Source organism: Mus caroli, unplaced genomic scaffold, assembly GCF_978045245.1.
Source record: "Mus caroli unplaced genomic scaffold, Mus_caroli_1 scaffold_7, whole genome shotgun sequence".
NCBI lineage: Eukaryota > Metazoa > Chordata > Mammalia > Rodentia > Muridae > Mus > Mus caroli.
This window is the reverse complement of record NW_028227262.1, coordinates 91,998,898-92,015,612: the sequence shown is the minus strand read 5'-3', so window position 1 is coordinate 92,015,612 and position 16,715 is coordinate 91,998,898. Positions and strand designations below refer to the sequence as shown.

Genomic DNA, 16,715 nt, shown 5'->3' with positions numbered 1-16,715 from the left:
GGGAGATATATGTGACTCTACAGCTTCCTGTTACTACTTGTTCTTATTTATTTATTTTTTAAAAATTTATTTGTTTCATTTTAGATTATATGTGTGCATTTGTACTTGCAGGGACACAAGAAGGCCAGGTATCAGATTCCCTGGAAGTGGAGTCACAGATGCTTGTGAGCAACCCAATTGCATCCTCTGAAATAGCAATATGAGCTCTTAACCACTGAGCCATCTCTCCATCCATTGTTTATTTTTATTGCCCTTTTCGGAGATATGGTCTTGCTCTGTATCCCAGGATGGCTTCAATCTTCTTACCCCAGTTTTCCACTGCTTGGATTTAGGCGTGTACCAGCCCACCAGCTTGCCATTTGTTCCCTCAAACGTTCTTCTTTGCTATAACATTGCCTAATCCCATATTCAGAGGTGCAGCCTATTATTAACACTGTAAGGATAGAGATACCAAGTGCTTATTTATGTTAAGTAATATGTTGGAAAATAATATATGCTTCTGTGTAGACAATTTCCTAAGTTGAGTATATGATGGGTTTTACTTATCTTCAGCAGTAGTGTCATGGTTGGATTTACCTTTTTTGTTGTTTGTATTTTTCCTTTTTGAGTCAGGGTCTCAAACTTGGTGGCCCTGTCTTCTGATACCTGCCTCCACCTGCTGAGTATTGGGATCACAGGTATGAGCCATCAGGTGTTTCTTGTGCTGTTGAGGATGGAGTCCAGGGCTTTGTGTATGTTAGGCAAGCACTCCACTGCTGAGCTACATCCCAGCCCTAGGGAGATCTCCCCACCCCACACTATCTTAAGTGCTAACTTCATTTTGCAGCATAATAAAGGCACTCCCTTCTTAGTTTTGCTGCTACTGTCCCCTGTGCTGTTCCACATCCACACAAAGCAGTGCACATAGCCCCTGTGATGTTCTGCATCTGCACACATCTGTGTACATAGCACTGTGCTGTTCTGCATCCATACACAGCCCCTCTGTTATTCTGCATCTGTACACATCTGTGCACATAGTCCCTGTGCTGTTCTGCCTTTGTGGGGAAAGGTCTTATTCAGTGCTGTCTGTGGAACTTTCTACCAAAACCAAGGCCATTGAGAAGTGCCAGCAGGTCTTGATCTCTTTAGGGTCATGGAGATAGTCTTTTCATTTTAGAGAGGAGTTCAAGGGACCATCTGTGTAGATCACAGCAGAACCTGGAACCCAAACTGCTTGAGATATTTGTTAGGCTCTGAGTTAGATCCTGGTTGGCAACCCCATAGCACATTCCTATTCAGTAACTATGTATTCCTGTTCAGTGGCTATTAAACAGGCAGCACAGGATTCAAAATGGACTTTTATCCACTGTTCTGAGTCAGAATGATAGGCAAGGGAATTAAGGCCAGTGATTGGTCACTAGTAGTCACTTACTCATTAAAGCCTGACTTGTCTATTTGGGCGAGAGTATGTTGGCCACATACACTCGCCAGAGGAGAGCTTGCAGGTGGGAAGTGCCCTGGAAATATATTATGGTTTTAATTTGTATTTCCTTGGTGCTAGGAACACCTTTTCATGTGCTTGTTAGTCATTTGGTTTTCTTCTTTGAAGAAATGTCTATTCAAGTAGTTTGTTCATTTTTTTTTTTAAAGTTGCGTCATTTTATTGTTGTTGAGTTGCAAGATTTCTTAGATATTCTAGACCTTAGTCTCTTGTATGTGCATTGGTTATCTTTCTTGTCACCACGACAAAATGCCTGGCAGAAGCAGCTTTAGGAAGGAAAGGGCTAATTTGCAGGTAATATAGAGGTTTTGGTCCATCATGGTGGGAAGGCACGGTGCTGGAGCAGCTTGGTCCAATCCAGGACAGTTGGGCTTGTGGCTGTTTACATCTTATAGATCAGGAAGCAGAGAACACAGGCCAGAACCTGGAATGGCTGGAACCTTCAAAGGGCCACCTCTAGTGGCCTATGCCTACTTGCTGGGCCTTCTATCCCAGAGGTTCTGTAACTTTCCCAAGTGCGTTACCAGCTAAGGATTTAGTGTCCAAGCACATAAGTCTACGGGAGTGATGTTTCAGAGTCAAACTTGAGAGTGGTTTGCATATCTCTGCTGCAGTTCTGCAGGTTGTCTTTCTACCCTGTCAATTATTTTCTGCACTGTGAGGTTTTTTAAATTGTGTCTGACACAATCCCACTTAACTGTTTTTGCGTTGGCGGCCTGTACCTCCGGTGCTATCCAAGAAATCATTGTGAAATCAATGCTGGGAGGCTTTCCCTGTGCTTTTTGAGACGGAGTTTAAGGATGAGGCCTAAGCAGGCCTCTACTTCCTTGATCTTCCTGCCTCAACATCCCCATTGCTGGGATAATAGGTGTGACCTACCATGCCTGGCTCCATGCTGTTCTCTAGGGGTTTTGTAGCTTTATGTCTGTACTATGATTTGCATTTAATGGCAAAGACCCAACTTTTGTTTTTTTGGAGCCTAGAATCTCACCACCATGTGATCTTATTCATAATCCCTTGACCATGTATGGAAGGATTCACTCCAGACTCTCTGTTCAGTTACATTAGTTTCTGTAATTTAAATCTGGGGCATACTGTTCTCATTACTGTAGCCTTCTACAGTTAAAGGTCAGGGACTAGAGGGCTCTTGCTCTTCTTTCTTAGGATTATTGTGGCTCTTTGAATCCTTAGACATTTCCAGATGAATTTTAGGATATTTTTCTCCTGCTGCAAGATGCCAATGGGAATTGATGGGAACTGTCTTGGCTCTGTATGTCTTGGCTCTTGGGTGCTGCAAGTGTTTTAATGACAGTAGTCTTCCAAATCGTGAACACAGGTAGGGTGTCTTTATTTTTGTCCTCTTTATTTCTGCTTAAAATTATTTTACTATTTTTTTTAATCATGTGTGTATATATGCATGAGTGTGCAGTTCACATGTCCATGTATGGAGGTCAGAGGACACCCTACAAGAGTTGGTTCTCTTCTTCTACCATGGTACTGGGGCTCAAACTCGGGTCCTCAGTCTTGGTTTTAAGTGTCTATATCAGGTAAGTCACCTTGCCAGACCACTTACCTTTCTTTCAGCAATATTTCTCTAGTTTTTGGTGTGTAGTTTTTTTGGGTCTTTCTAGCAAACATTTTTTTTTTTTTGCCTTTGTAGATAGAATTATTTATTAACTTCTTATTATCTACTGACAGAAGGGAAACACAGCTAATTTTTGTATATTGACTTTGAATCATGCCACACTGCTAAAGTCATTTATTAATTCAGAGAGAGCAAGCTCCTTAGGGGTTCCTACAGTTTCTTGTGTTAGCATAGGAACACTATGCCTCTTCCTAGTGTGGATGCTTCTACGTCTTTGTCTTGCTGAGTTTGCCTCACCAGTTTTTCCAGGACTTTGCTGAATAAAGTGGGAAAGAAGGCATCATTACTTTATTTCTGAGTACAGGGAGAAAGTATCAGGCTTTTTTCTCCATTGAGTATAATGTCAGCTGTGCACAGTCCCTTCAGTAAGCCTTCCGGGAACTGCCTGGTTGGGTGAGCCATCTGTTTCCTGTAGGACCCCAGTTGGGACATCTATAAAAGGTGTGAATGAGCTGGCCAGTGGGACAGGCTGCATAAGATCTTATTCCAGCATTTGCAGAAGTGATTTTCATGACCAGTTCTGGGCTTGATGCTTCACATGAGTTTGTGCCAGTTGCCATGATCAGCATAAATCTACCTAGAACGACTTCATTTTTTTCCCTAATGGTCAGCCACAGAGGACACTGGTCCTGCATTGTTAGAGCCTTATGTGCCTTAGTGCGTATAACACATTTCTGCATCATTGTTCACAGTGCTATGCGATCACCAAAGGAAGGAATTAACACCACGAGGCTGATCATTAGAAGAATTAACAACACTGTGTGGCTACTGAGCTTCCCCAGCCTGTGCCACTTGGCTAACTTTTTGAGCTTGGAAAAAAAAATTAACTTCCAGGGAGCCTGAATGTCTAAGCATTACATAACACAACCTGTGTTGTGTAAGGATTCTGAGGATTCAAGGATTAGATGGAATCAAGCTCTTTGTGAAGAGCTTGCTATGCTACTGGGCCTAACACAGAAGAGATGCTTGGTAAATAGTAGAAAGGGGCATAGCAGGAGGGGAGTAATAGGAAGGATAATTGGGAAAATGTGCACAGGGACTTCAGCTGTGGAGAGGAAGGAAGGTTAATCGGGGAGGGGGGGATGAGGGGGGAGTTTAGAAGCAGAGATAAATAACACCAAGGGTGTTTGAAAAAGCCATAGAGCAACATGTTACTATATGAGATTCCTTAAAACATACATAATATACAAGTGTATGTTTGTATGTAGGTATGGACATGTGTGTGTGTGTGTGTGTGCTTTCCTTAAGAGTCATGCATTCACTGAACATGAATCCCAGTGCCAGAATGGGAAACCTACAAGTTGTAGATCAAAGAAATGGATGATACTTCTAAAACAATATGGGCTACTGCCATTTTCCTTGGTTTCCTTCCAGAATTTGAAGGTAAGACTTGATTGCTGAAGACACTGCCTACATCAGGACACGGTGGAGTAGAGCTGGACTTGATCTAGAAGAAGGGTGCTGTGCAAGCAAGCTGCCAAGGGGGGTGGGGTGGGAACCATCAGTAGTGATATCCAGTTGTGAAGCTTACAGATAACAGTAATGGCCAGCCTGGCATGGTATCTCTAGTAGTGCAATAGTGACACTTTTATCTTGGGGGTGGCCAACAGCTATCTAGTTGGACTTCAGGCCTGCTCAACAGGAGGGAATCATGCCGAGTAATGCAAAGCTAGCCAATTACTCAGGGCTGGAGAGGTCATAACTATGAGAGAAGAACCTACTACCACCATTTTCCTAAACCAATATAAGTTCTAACTGCGTTGTAGACAATTACCTTTATACTCACAGACAACTGTAGCTCTCACACTTTATCAAAAAAGATTTTCCCCCCTCTAACAGATGGGGACTATTACAGAGATCCACAACTGGCCACAGTGCAGCGAATAATTAATGTGGGTGCCCAACCCTGGCTGATACATCTGCAATGTAGCCCCTGTACCTAAAGCTCAGGGAAAAGCATGAAGAGTGTAAGAGCCAGAGACCCAGGATGGTTGCTATTAAATAGTGTCTTTTAGGGAAAACACACCTATGAGATATCAGCAAAATGGTTGCCTGATCAAATCTAGCATAATGACAATACCAGATGACCTGCTAGTGTTGATTGGGGGAGATGTCACATGGTTTCACTCCTAGATGAAGGAGATGCACATGGTCAATGCCTGCTAAGAGATTCAGTTTCTTCCATGGGTGAACTCCCACATAGGATGTCCGATCCTAAGTCGTCAGCCCTGGAAACATGTTTATATAAGAAATGCTAAGTGTGTAAGCATGCATATACACATGCACACATGTACACACACACACATAAACACACAATTCCACAGAAATATTAGGGTGAGGCCCAGTCATCTAGGGACAGAGAATTGGACCTCTGGGAAAGGTAGAAGCAGGATTCCTCTGGGAATCACAAGCAGGAGGAATAGTGGTAGATGTCAGAAAATGACAGGAGTCAGAGGGTGCCAACTGTGGAGAAATTGGCTTGATTCCAGAAGGTAAAGGAGATTGGTGGAGCTTCCAGAGCTGCATTTGCAGAGAAAGAATCATGAGCTACAGAAAGAACAAAAGAACAAATAGTTCCCATCAAGGTGGTCTAAAGGACCCTAGAGGTGAGAGGCCACTCAGGAACTCTGGGTTGCCCTTTTTATAGGCTCCCTAGTCCTCCCCTTTCTCACTTCCTTTCCTTCTCCCTGATTGGTCTGGGCTCAGTCCCTCACCTGAGTAGGTTTCCTTCTCTGGCTCTCAAACTCCTTGGAGCAAGAAGCAGCCCCCTTTAAAGGGTTCAATACCCAGTTTCCTCATCAGCTTCAGTTCCCCTGGCTTACCCTCAGTATGTATAACATATAATAACAATAATGATTAAATAAGGGAGTGTGAATTTGGGAGACAGGGTGTGGGTGGGACTTGGGGGGGTGGGAAGGGTAGGAGAGATGTAGATACAGTGCTTATGTATGAAGTTCTCAAAGTAGAATAGGACCAGAGAGACGGCTCTGTGTTTAAGAGCACAGCTGCCCTTCTAGACCACCCAGGTTTGATTCCCAGTACCCATGTAGTGGCTTACAGCTGTCCATAACTCCAGTTCCAGGTGAGCCAAGGTGGACACCAGGCATGAATGTGGTGTATAGACACACGTGCAGTCAACATGCTCATATATATAAAATAAGTTATTAAATGAAAACAAGTAAATAAAATAACAACCCAGAAACATTTTCAGTTTAATTTGCAATTTCTTTATGCTTAATGTCATTTTAAGAGGAATGATTTGTGATCTGTTAGCTGTGCCCACAATAATCCCTCTATCGACAAACCAATTCTTTGAATATTTAATTTCAGTTTAATGGACTTTTTAATAGGATTCCATTATAAATGTGCAAACTTCTTAGAAAAAGAATTAATACTATTAAAATAGGATGTGTGTGCACTTCAAAAAGTTGTATTAAGCTTGGAAACTGTATTCATGTTCTGCAGATGAGGAATGCGTTTGTAAAGCCCCCTCCCTCCTGCCTGGGTACTGTTGCTGCTCCCACAAGTGCTGCTCCTCAGGAGTCTTAGAAGCCTTGCTTATAGTTTCATTATCACAATCCCAAGGATGGCTCCGAGGACGGTACTGGGATATGGCCATGCTCAGGCAAAAATCAGGAGCTGGCGGAACAGGAGGTGGCATTTGCCCCAGCGTGGAGGTTTGAGGTTGATATCTGTAGAAGGTGCACGTTCTTCTTTGTGCTCCAGTGTGGCCCAGGCTGGAAATCCTGTTCTGCTCACTGACCTTGAATTAAAATGGGGTATTAGACTAGGAGGAGCTGGGGAAGGGGGAAAGTCTGAGGAAGCCGGCACCTCAAATTGCTTCATCAAATCGATCCTTAGGAAAAAATGAGGAAAAGGCAGATGTATCAAAAGGAAGGGTGGCCACAGAAGCATAAGTGCTAGCAGTTAGTAACTCCCTGCCCCTCTCAGGTTTTTCAAAATGGATCTTCCCATAGTATCTGCATATGTGTAAATGGGAAATGGTATCATTTGATAGTGTAACTGTGTTACCTGTAGTACGTGTGTGTGTGTGTGTGTGTGTGTGTGTGCCAGCTCATATGCTTGCCATGGCACACATGAAGAGGCCACAGGATGTCTTGTGGTTGTTGGTTCTCTCCATCCACCATGTGAGTACCAGGGACTCAGGTTGTCAGGCTTGTAGCAGGTGTCTTCACCAGCTGAGCCATCACATTGGCCTACCCCTCACTCACTGAGAGCATCCTTACCCCCCACTCATTGAGGGCATCCTTACCCCTCACTCACTGAGGGCACCCTTACCCCTCACTCACTGAGTGCACCCTTCAATATGGATGAGTAGGAACCCGTAAGATGGCCACAGGACAATGTATTTTCCATCTGACTAAAGCAAAGGCAGGGCTATCCCCTTGAGTTGTTTCCATTGCTTCTTATTGTAAACCAAGATATGCAGCAAGGTTTCTTTTGCTTATTTTTCTCTTTTTGCACTCATTTCCCCTTCCCCACCCTGATTCTTTTCTTCAGTCTGCAGGGCTGGGAATTAAATCCAGAACCTTGCAATGCTAGATTCCACCACTGCGCAGTGCCTCCAGACCTCTTTCCCTTTAAATTTCAAGGCAGTCTCAGAAGGCTGCCCAGGCTACATTTGAACTTGTGGCCCCTTCCCCTCAACTACCTTTGTTACTATGGACTATCAGGCCTTTTCCACACACAGTGTTTGAACCTATGGGCTTCTCTGCTAGTGTATAAAGTAGTTAGAGACAAACTTGTCTTGTCCTTCATTTACATATCTCTCAGAGCACGTAACCAATACATCTCCTGGAAGATAAAACTCTGTTGCTCAATTTAATTTTGAAGAACAGGGTGTAAGTCCCATCCATGTTTTGTTATTTATGGCCTGCCATGTCAGCATTTAATCATGTGCAGCCCTTCTCTATTGCATCTGCCTCAGTGTGCTTAGGAAATCAGAGGACAATTTCAGGACTGCTTTCACTGTGGGCTCAGGGGGATCAAACTTAGGGTGTCAAACTTGTGTGGTAAGTATTTTTTAAAAAAACTTTTTATTGGTTCTTTGTTAATTTCACATCATGCACCCCAATTCCACTCACCCCACCCCCACCCCATATACTCTCTTCACCCTGGCAACCTTATTCCCCAAAAGAAAAAAAAATCTCATGGTGGAAGCTGTAGTGTGTCACAATGTGTCTCACAGTATACCCTTTTGTCCATACTTCTTTGCTTGCAAATGCTCATTGCGGTGAGTCATTGGTCTGGTATGAGGTCTCTGGCTTCTGCTACACTATCAATACTGGACCCGAATTAGGATTCCTCTTGGATATGGATATTCTGTTGTTGCCCTGTGTCATGGATATCCTATAGTTTTGGATCTGTAGGACAGGGTTCCTTTATGCACTCCAACAGTTCATCCAGTGGAGGGGAGATGTTGGGGAGAGCTAATTCAAAGCCCTGGACCTGGGCCTAAGCTGATCAGTCCAGTGGCAAGCAATTTTAAGCGGATTTGTTGGCTACTTATATTCAAGTTAATATAAGAACTTCGACCCTGCAGATGCTGTCCAGTGATTACAAATCCTGGGTCAGTAACTCCTTGGCAGGCCTTTTTGTCTGCTGCTGTGACCATCACGAAACTGTTTTCACTATGGCAATAACTGTGCTTTTGTTTCTCTCTCTTCCTTCTGGATTGTCAGCTATGACAGGGACTCTACCTTCAACGTGTTTGTGGGAAAAGGCCAGCTGATCGCAGGGATGGACCAAGCTCTTGTTGGGATGTGTGTAAACGAGAGGCGTTTTGTGACAATTCCCCCAAACCTTGCCTACGGAAGTGAAGGAGTTTGTAAGTCTTCATTCTGTTATTTATAGACACATTTGCAGCCCCTTCAGCCAACCTGACTGGAGAATTTGGGATCTTTAATAGAAGAAAAAGAAAGGCCCAACACCCATAGCTAGCATTTCCAGTATAGGTTTATCTCTTAGGGATGGAAGAAAGTGCCGACACAGGAGTATCTAAGGAACTCTTGAGAAGAGGAGAGTTTCTCTCTTTCTTTAATTTTATTTGGAGGAAGAATCAGCCCTTTGGAATTGTACATCGGCGATGGGTTTGAATTCTTTTGGCTTTTGTTATCACAGCACTGGTCAATTGACTTCTTACTTGTGGGATGTGAACACATGTTTATTTAACCCACTTAGGCACTTAGGTCATTGATAGCAGACCAAAGAACCCACTAAATTCAGCCTGGTGAGCTAATGAGTTCACTGGAGTAACTTGCAGGAGCTTGGCTGAGGGGTTACTTCCGGGCAGCCACTGTATTACTAAAAAGCCCACTGTAATACGGGTGGTGGCAGATAAAACCTGTGTCTCTGGAGCTCAACTTGGAGGCAGCTCCTTAGGGCACAATTCCTCTCATTAGCCACTGTTTACACTTTTATATCTTTGGAGAGAAACCTAGTAAATCTTTTTCTGTTAGTCTCTCCAGTCCCACTTCCATACCCACTTCCTCCCTCCTGAGGGTAGCAGTTTCAACAAGAAGATAGCTATTCAACAGCTGCTTTCTAGGGAATCTCGGAGTTGCCAGAAGATGGCAGTCTCTCAGTGTGAATGCTCTGTAATTTCCAGCTGGTGTGATCCCTCCAAACTCAGTTCTTCATTTTGATGTACTCTTGGTGGATATTTGGAATTCTGAAGACCAGGTTCAGATTCAGACCTATTTCAAGCCTCCCAGTTGCCCTCGGACTATCCAAGTATCTGATTTTGTGAGGTACCACTACAACGGAACGTTCTTGGATGGGACACTGTTTGATTCCAGGTAAGTGCCACTGTTGGTGGCAGTGTGTGAAATGCCCTTGGTTCCTTCTGTCATGTCTTCTTTCTGTGCTCATTAGAAAACCAGAAAATGTATTCTACCAAACTTTACTTAGTACTAAATCCCTCCTCATATAATTTTGGTTGGTGTTTGATACTCTGTGGTGCCAGGGTCAAACTATAACACCTTTAGAAGACATTAAAAATTTCATTTAAATGACTAAATGGTTAAACCATAGTTGCAGATCTCCACTTAAGTGAAGAGACATGTTTCTAGGGAAACTCATGGGTGTTTGAGTCATTTATATGGTTTGTCTATGGAAAGGGAAGGGGAGAACTATAGAGAGGCCTGAGGCTAGGGTAAAAAGTAGGGAACTCTCTGAGATTTTCTGTAATGGCAGAGAGCTCAGTGAGTAGGAGAGCTGTTGACTGCCGGTATCCATAGGAACTTCTCATTTCTTCCTAACAATGAGATATATGCCTGCTGGGCCACATAAGACCCTGCTCCTAGGGATGACTGTGGGCTTTGTGTTTATCTGAGATTTGGGAAACAGAAATCCCAAGGGATGAGTTAGGAATGGTATGGAACTTGCTTCCTTCCTCTTTGATGTTTTTCAGCCATAATCGCATGAAAACCTATGACACGTACGTGGGGATTGGATGGCTGATCCCTGGAATGGACAAAGGGCTGCTGGGCATGTGTGTCGGTGAGAAGCGTATCATCACAGTCCCCCCTTTTCTGGCCTACGGGGAGGAGGGAGACGGTAAGTCCTTCTCTTCCTCATTCATTCTTGTATGTTTCTTTTCATTGGTGAGTTTGTGTGTGTGCCTGCTTCTCTGTACATGTATATGAGTGCATTGTGCATAGGGGCCAGGAGAGAGGTTCAGATCTCCTGGAGCTGGAGAGCCAGGCTGTTGAGAGCTGCTGTATGTGGGTGCTGGGAACCCAACCTAAGTCTTCTGACAGAGCAGCTAGTGCTCTTTACTCCTCGGCCATCTCTGAGGCACCTCTCTAGCCTTATTGTCTTTACCTTTGTCTGTAGTGATCAGTTCATCTGTGTCCACTGAAAAATACCCTGCCTTTTGCTCTAGGTCAACAATACAACTATGGTTGCCATTGGCTACCACAATGTGGTTGTTTACATTGAAACAAAAATGAATTAATATTAAAATTCAGTTCTGGCCACAGCCTCACATCTCTGGTATGAGAGAGCCACACATTGCGAAGGGCTCTGTGCTACTCCACAACACTCTTTGTTTCTATCGTTACAGAGAGGTCTTTTGGACACTGCTAGGCAGGATGATCTTCTGTCTAGACTTGCATTTGCTCATGGACATCAGTGTTCATACTAAGCGCTGTGTTCCTCCCTGCCTTGCCAGCTGCAGCCCCGGCCACCAACTTCTCTCACTTTCTTATTTGTAAGCAAGATTTGGTCTAGACAGTTTAAGAAGCTATAAACATCAAAGTAAAGCCACTGATGTCTAAATTGATATATTTCCCAGCTTTCCTCCTCTGTTAGCTCTATGAGTGTGTGTGTTCTACTTGAATAAACTCAAAGCATACCATTGGCTGTGACTATTATGGAGTTGGTAGAGTTCCTGCCTAGCATTCATGAAGCCCCAGGCTTGATCCCCAGCACATGGGGGTGCACACGTCTAATTTCAGTACCTGGGAGGTGAGAACAGGAAGATGAGGAGTTCAAGGTCATCTTCAGCTACACAGTAAGTTGGAGCCCAGCTCGGCCACATAAGACCCTGTCTTGAAAGCAAAATAAAATAATTAGTGTCCTATGAAGAGAAGTAGAGTGTTGACTGATAAATAAGGTTTATTAGTTATCCATATTAAATTTCATAATTCAATCATACTGATGGTTGGATACAACAGAGACCTTTAGGTATTTAGGCAGTAGGTATACATAGAGTAAAGAATAGAAATGAGAGCAGGGTGTGGTGGCATACACCTGTAGTAGCAGTTGACAGACTGAGCCATAGTATTGTGAGTTCAAGGCTAGCCTGGTAAATAAGAACCTATTTTAAAGAAACAGAGCCGGGCGTGGTGGCGCACGCCTTTAATCCCAGCACTCGGGAGGCAGAGGCAGGCGGATTTCTGAGTTCGAGGCCAGCCTGGTCTACAAAGTGAGTTCCAGGACAGCCAGGGCTATACAGAGAAACCCTGTCTCGAAAAACCAAAAAAAAAAAAAAAAAAAAAAAAAAAAAAGAAACAGGATAGAAAAGAATACAAATGAAAACATGGTGTTATTGAGGAAGTTGAATGGTATTCTACTTAGCAATAACCAATGTAATATTTTCCACACTGTTTTCTGCCTTTGTGGTCTGTAGGGCAAAGGGGAGAGGAGGCTGAGGGGATGAGGCTCAGCCTGTCCATGTTTTATATTCCATGCTTGAGATCGGCAAACAGCTCTTATGGTTGTACTTCTCTGTGGCTGCTATAAAACACTATGACCAGAAGCAGCTGATAGAAGGAAGGGTTTATTTGGGCTTACAGATCATCCAGGGAATAAGAGTTCATCGTGGCAATAAGCAGCAGGTGTGGTACGACGAGTGAAGTGAGAACTCACCTCTTCCAATGCATTTCCAAAGTCAGAGAGGCAACTGGAAGGTGTGAGGCCTTTAATCTCAAAGTCGGGTCCCAGGGATGGACTACTCTAAGGCTTTACGGCCTAAACCTCCTGAACAGTATTACCAGCTTGGGAGTATTACTAACTTGGGAGGTTATGTTCAAATGTCTGAGACTATAGGGTGGGGCTTTCTCATTCAAACCTCTATAATGGGTTATTTTTATTTGTCGGTGCTTGTGATCAAACTTAGGGTCTTGTGCATGCAAAATGTGCTATCCTTCTGACTACAAACCCAGTCCTGCATACTGTTTCTTCAGAGTCGGGCATTCGAGTACCCTACTAAAGATACTAAAGAGAAACAGTTTGAAAATCACCACAAATGTGTCTTACTTCTTGTCTCTGAAAGATATAATTATTCTTTTAAAATCTTTTATCTCATGGATTTATTTATTTTTTCACTTTATATTCTGATTGCAGTCCCCCTTTTTCCCAGTCCCCCATACCCCACCCTCATGGCCTTTCCCCTATTCCCTCTGTTTCCCTTCACCTCTGAGAAGGGGGAGGTTCCTCTCAGGGAACCAACCCACCCTGGCACCTCAAGTCACTACAGGACTAGGTACACCCCTTCCTACTGAGGCCATACAAGACAGACGAGTTAGGAGAGGAGGATGCATAGGCAGGCAATAGAGTCAGGGTGAGCCCCCACTCCAGTTGCTGGGGGACCTGCATGAAGATCAAACTGCACATTTGCTACATATGTGCAGGGGTAGAGGGGTGGCTAGGTCCAGCCCTTGTATAATTTTTGGTTGGTGGTTCAGTTTCAGTCCAGGTTGGTTGACTCTGTTGGTCTTCCTGTGGAGTCCCTGTCCTCTTTGGGTCCCTCAATCCTTTCCCTAGCCATAAATTATTCTTATTGATGTTCCGATTGTCTCATTCTTTGCTAATGTAAGCACATTCACCTCAGTTCTTAAATATTGCTTTGTAGCCAAAGCTAGCTTTGAACTGCTGATCCTCCAGACTCAGCTTCCCAAGTGCTGACAGGATATTTTGGATATCACTTAAATAACAAAATAAGATTCCCAGCCTACTACAAGGAATCATTTATTTCTTTAAAGTAGATAGTTAGTGCATATGTATTTAAAAATAACACTTAAAATACTATGTATTTATGTAATACTTCACTGTGCTCAGCTATCAAAGCATATACCTTGGACATTTGAATTGTGTGGTATATAAATTATATCTTAGGAAAGCTGCAAAAATATTCAGTGAGGATATGTTAATGCTAGGAAAATTTGCACTCTTGAGTTGATTTTTGGGGGGACTAGGGCAGTAGTAGATCACTCACTGTGTACCTGCACAGTCTGAGTCTGATCTTTATCAGTACGAGGTGAATAAACAGAAATTAGAGAAACTTCCTTTCTACAAACATTTTTTTCCATACAACATATGTTCATATATTTTTCCTTTCCCCAGCTCCTTCCAACTCCTCCCCATCTTCCTGCTCACCCAACTTCATGTTCCTTCTCTCTCAAAAAAGAAAAATCAAAACAAACTTACAAAAAAAAAAAAAGAAGAAGAAGAAGAAGAAGAAGAAGAAGAAGAAGAAGAAGAAGAAGGAGGAGGAGGAGGAGGAGGAGGAGGAAGGAAAAACAAGCAGTGAACAAAAACCATGCAGTGCATTTTGTGTGGACCAGCTACCCCTGGGCGTGGGGTGTGACCCAGAGTGTGCAGTGCATTTTGTGTGGACCAGCTACCCCTGGGCATGGGGTGTGCTCTGGAGTGTGGTTGATATTACCACTAACAGTGCGTTTGAGAAAACTGGCTTCCCCTTTCTTAGTAGGGACCAGTTGCACATAGCTTCTTGATTCGAGGTGGGACTTGGCATTCACTCCCCCAATCAGTGCTAGGATGCTCTCTGGTTTGAACTGTGCAGGTCTTGCCCATGATGTCACCTTCTATGAGTTCATTTGTGCCTCAGTCCTGATGTATCTAGAAGACGCTGAAGAAACTCCCTTTTATTCTCTTTTTTTCAAAAGCATTAAATCTGTCAAGTTTTGTTTTTTTAACCTCCTGAATCTTCCCATGCCTACAGGGAATGTTTCAATTCCAGGGGGAAAACTGCTATACAGCATACATAACTAATTGTCTCTGTGCAGTGGTGGAGCATGCCTTTAATCACAACACTCTGGAGGCAGAGGCAGGCGAATCTCTGAGACCTGCCTAGTCTACAGAGTGAGTTCCAGGACAGTGAAGCCTACTGAGAAACCCTGTCTCAAATAACCAGAAAAAAAATGTCTTTCTGTATTGTTTAGAGATTAGTGAAAAAATTAGAAGTGATGAAAAAAAATAGAAGTGTATGTGTTCAGTACAGATAAAAACATTTATTTATTTATTATTTATTTTAGTGCTGGCTGGGCTCGAACTCATGTAACTGAGGGGGACCTTGAATTCTCATTAACTTTCACCTCCCTAGTGCTGAAATTACACTTGTGTGCCACCATGTTTCATTTTACAGATGAAACTTTTTGTCTTGAATATTTTTGCTCTGAGATTGGTTGACTCCATAGATGTAGAACCCATAAATACAGAGGGTAGGCTCTATCTAATGTGTCTCACCCTAGAAATATCCAAGAGAAACAGCACCATGCAGAAATGAGATAGAAAATATGTAAAGACCCATAACTTATGGGTTATGTGTATCATTTTTTACTTTTTATCTAATCTCTGTTTATTAACAGCTCATTTTGGATAAAAAACATTTAAAAAATGAGGCTCTTGGTTTTAAAGAACATGAACATATAGGATTTTCCAGAGAGAGGTTTGGAATTTGCATTATGCGATGCCCACAGTTAGACATTAGCGTGAGACACTGTAGTTACACAACATGGAGAGCAGAGCGTTTGTTTCCTTGGCTTGAAAACTTCAAGGAATGAGGAACACCAGCAGAGATGGCATGAGTGGTGCTTAAAGCACTTCCTAAATTTTGTGTCTGGAATGAATTGTTTTTCCATTTCACTCCAGGAAAGGACATCCCAGGGCAGGCGTCCCTAGTCTTTGATGTTGCATTGTTGGACCTCCATAACCCCAAGGATACCATTTCCATTGAGAATAAGGTGGTCCCTGAGAACTGTGAGAGGAGAAGTCAGAGTGGGGACTTCCTCAGATATCATTACAACGGCACACTTCTGGACGGCACTCTCTTTGACTCCAGGTAAGGAAGCTACTGTTCACTCACGAGGGCATCTGCCTAAGTGATGTCTAACTATGGTTGGCCACGGTCAAAATATACCATCAATCCTGACTCATTTTAGTCATCAGTACAGATCTCTGTTTTCAGACGCTGAGTTTGTTCCAAGGTGGTTACCAGGGTGTCATGGTTAAGATGGTTTAGGAAACAGGAGGAATTTATATTCCTAGACACCCATTGTTCTCTTCCCCACTCTGAATCCCATTGCGGACTCTAGGATGTGGAGTGGTCAGAGTGAGTTGAAGAGATACAGTGGACAAAGAGCCTATCACTGCTGCCCTAGCTTCCTGATGTTGGATTGCGTTGGAGCTCTCTGAATATCAGCTTCAGTTTATTCCTGAATATCAGCTTCAGTTTATTCCTTGTTTCAACACATTCTCCATGATGGTTGAGTTAAGGTATTAGAAGTGCTGTGTAAAAGCTGAAGACAGCTGAGTGCATTCCACTCCCTGGTGAATGCGTGCCGAAGAGGCTAATTACTCTGCCTCTTCCTCAGCAATTCCACAGCTGGCTTTAGTGCACAATGCGGGTGGCAAGCTATGGCATGTCTTGTTTATTCAGGTGGCATGCTAGTTTGGAAGCCACGCCTTTAGCTTCTTATAGACATGTAGTGACAGAGCCGCCATGTCTCTGAGGTAATAGACTTCTAATTTGTTTACCCATCCAAAGCAGCAGAGAGGGATTTTTTCCTATACTACTTTTTTAATTGGGATAACACTTTCTTATTCTTAAGATCTCTTATATTTTTAATTAATTTTTTTCTTATGAAAAACAGTATTCACATGGTTCAAAATAAAACTAAGTAGTAAATTAAGATAGTCAACATGCCTGTCTTTGCTTCACTTGATTTATTCGTTAGAGTTAGCTACTTATTTTAATTAATTAATTAATACTCATTTATTTTATGTATATGAGTGTTTTGCCTGCATTTATATATGTGCACGTCA

At 43.0% G+C, this 16,715-nt stretch overlaps 1 protein-coding gene across 1 annotated transcript in view; it reads left to right on the top strand.

The window, feature by feature from the left end:
* Fkbp9 (FKBP prolyl isomerase 9) overlaps positions 1-16,715 on the top strand; it is a 48,612-nt gene that overhangs the window by 7,950 nt on the left and 23,947 nt on the right. The window contains exons 2-5 of the mRNA XM_021164364.3: positions 8,828-8,973; positions 9,754-9,943; positions 10,558-10,703; positions 15,543-15,732. Coding sequence (XP_021020023.1) covers positions 8,828-8,973; positions 9,754-9,943; positions 10,558-10,703; positions 15,543-15,732 — 672 coding nt within the window. The remainder of the gene's footprint in view (positions 1-8,827; positions 8,974-9,753; positions 9,944-10,557; positions 10,704-15,542; positions 15,733-16,715) is intronic.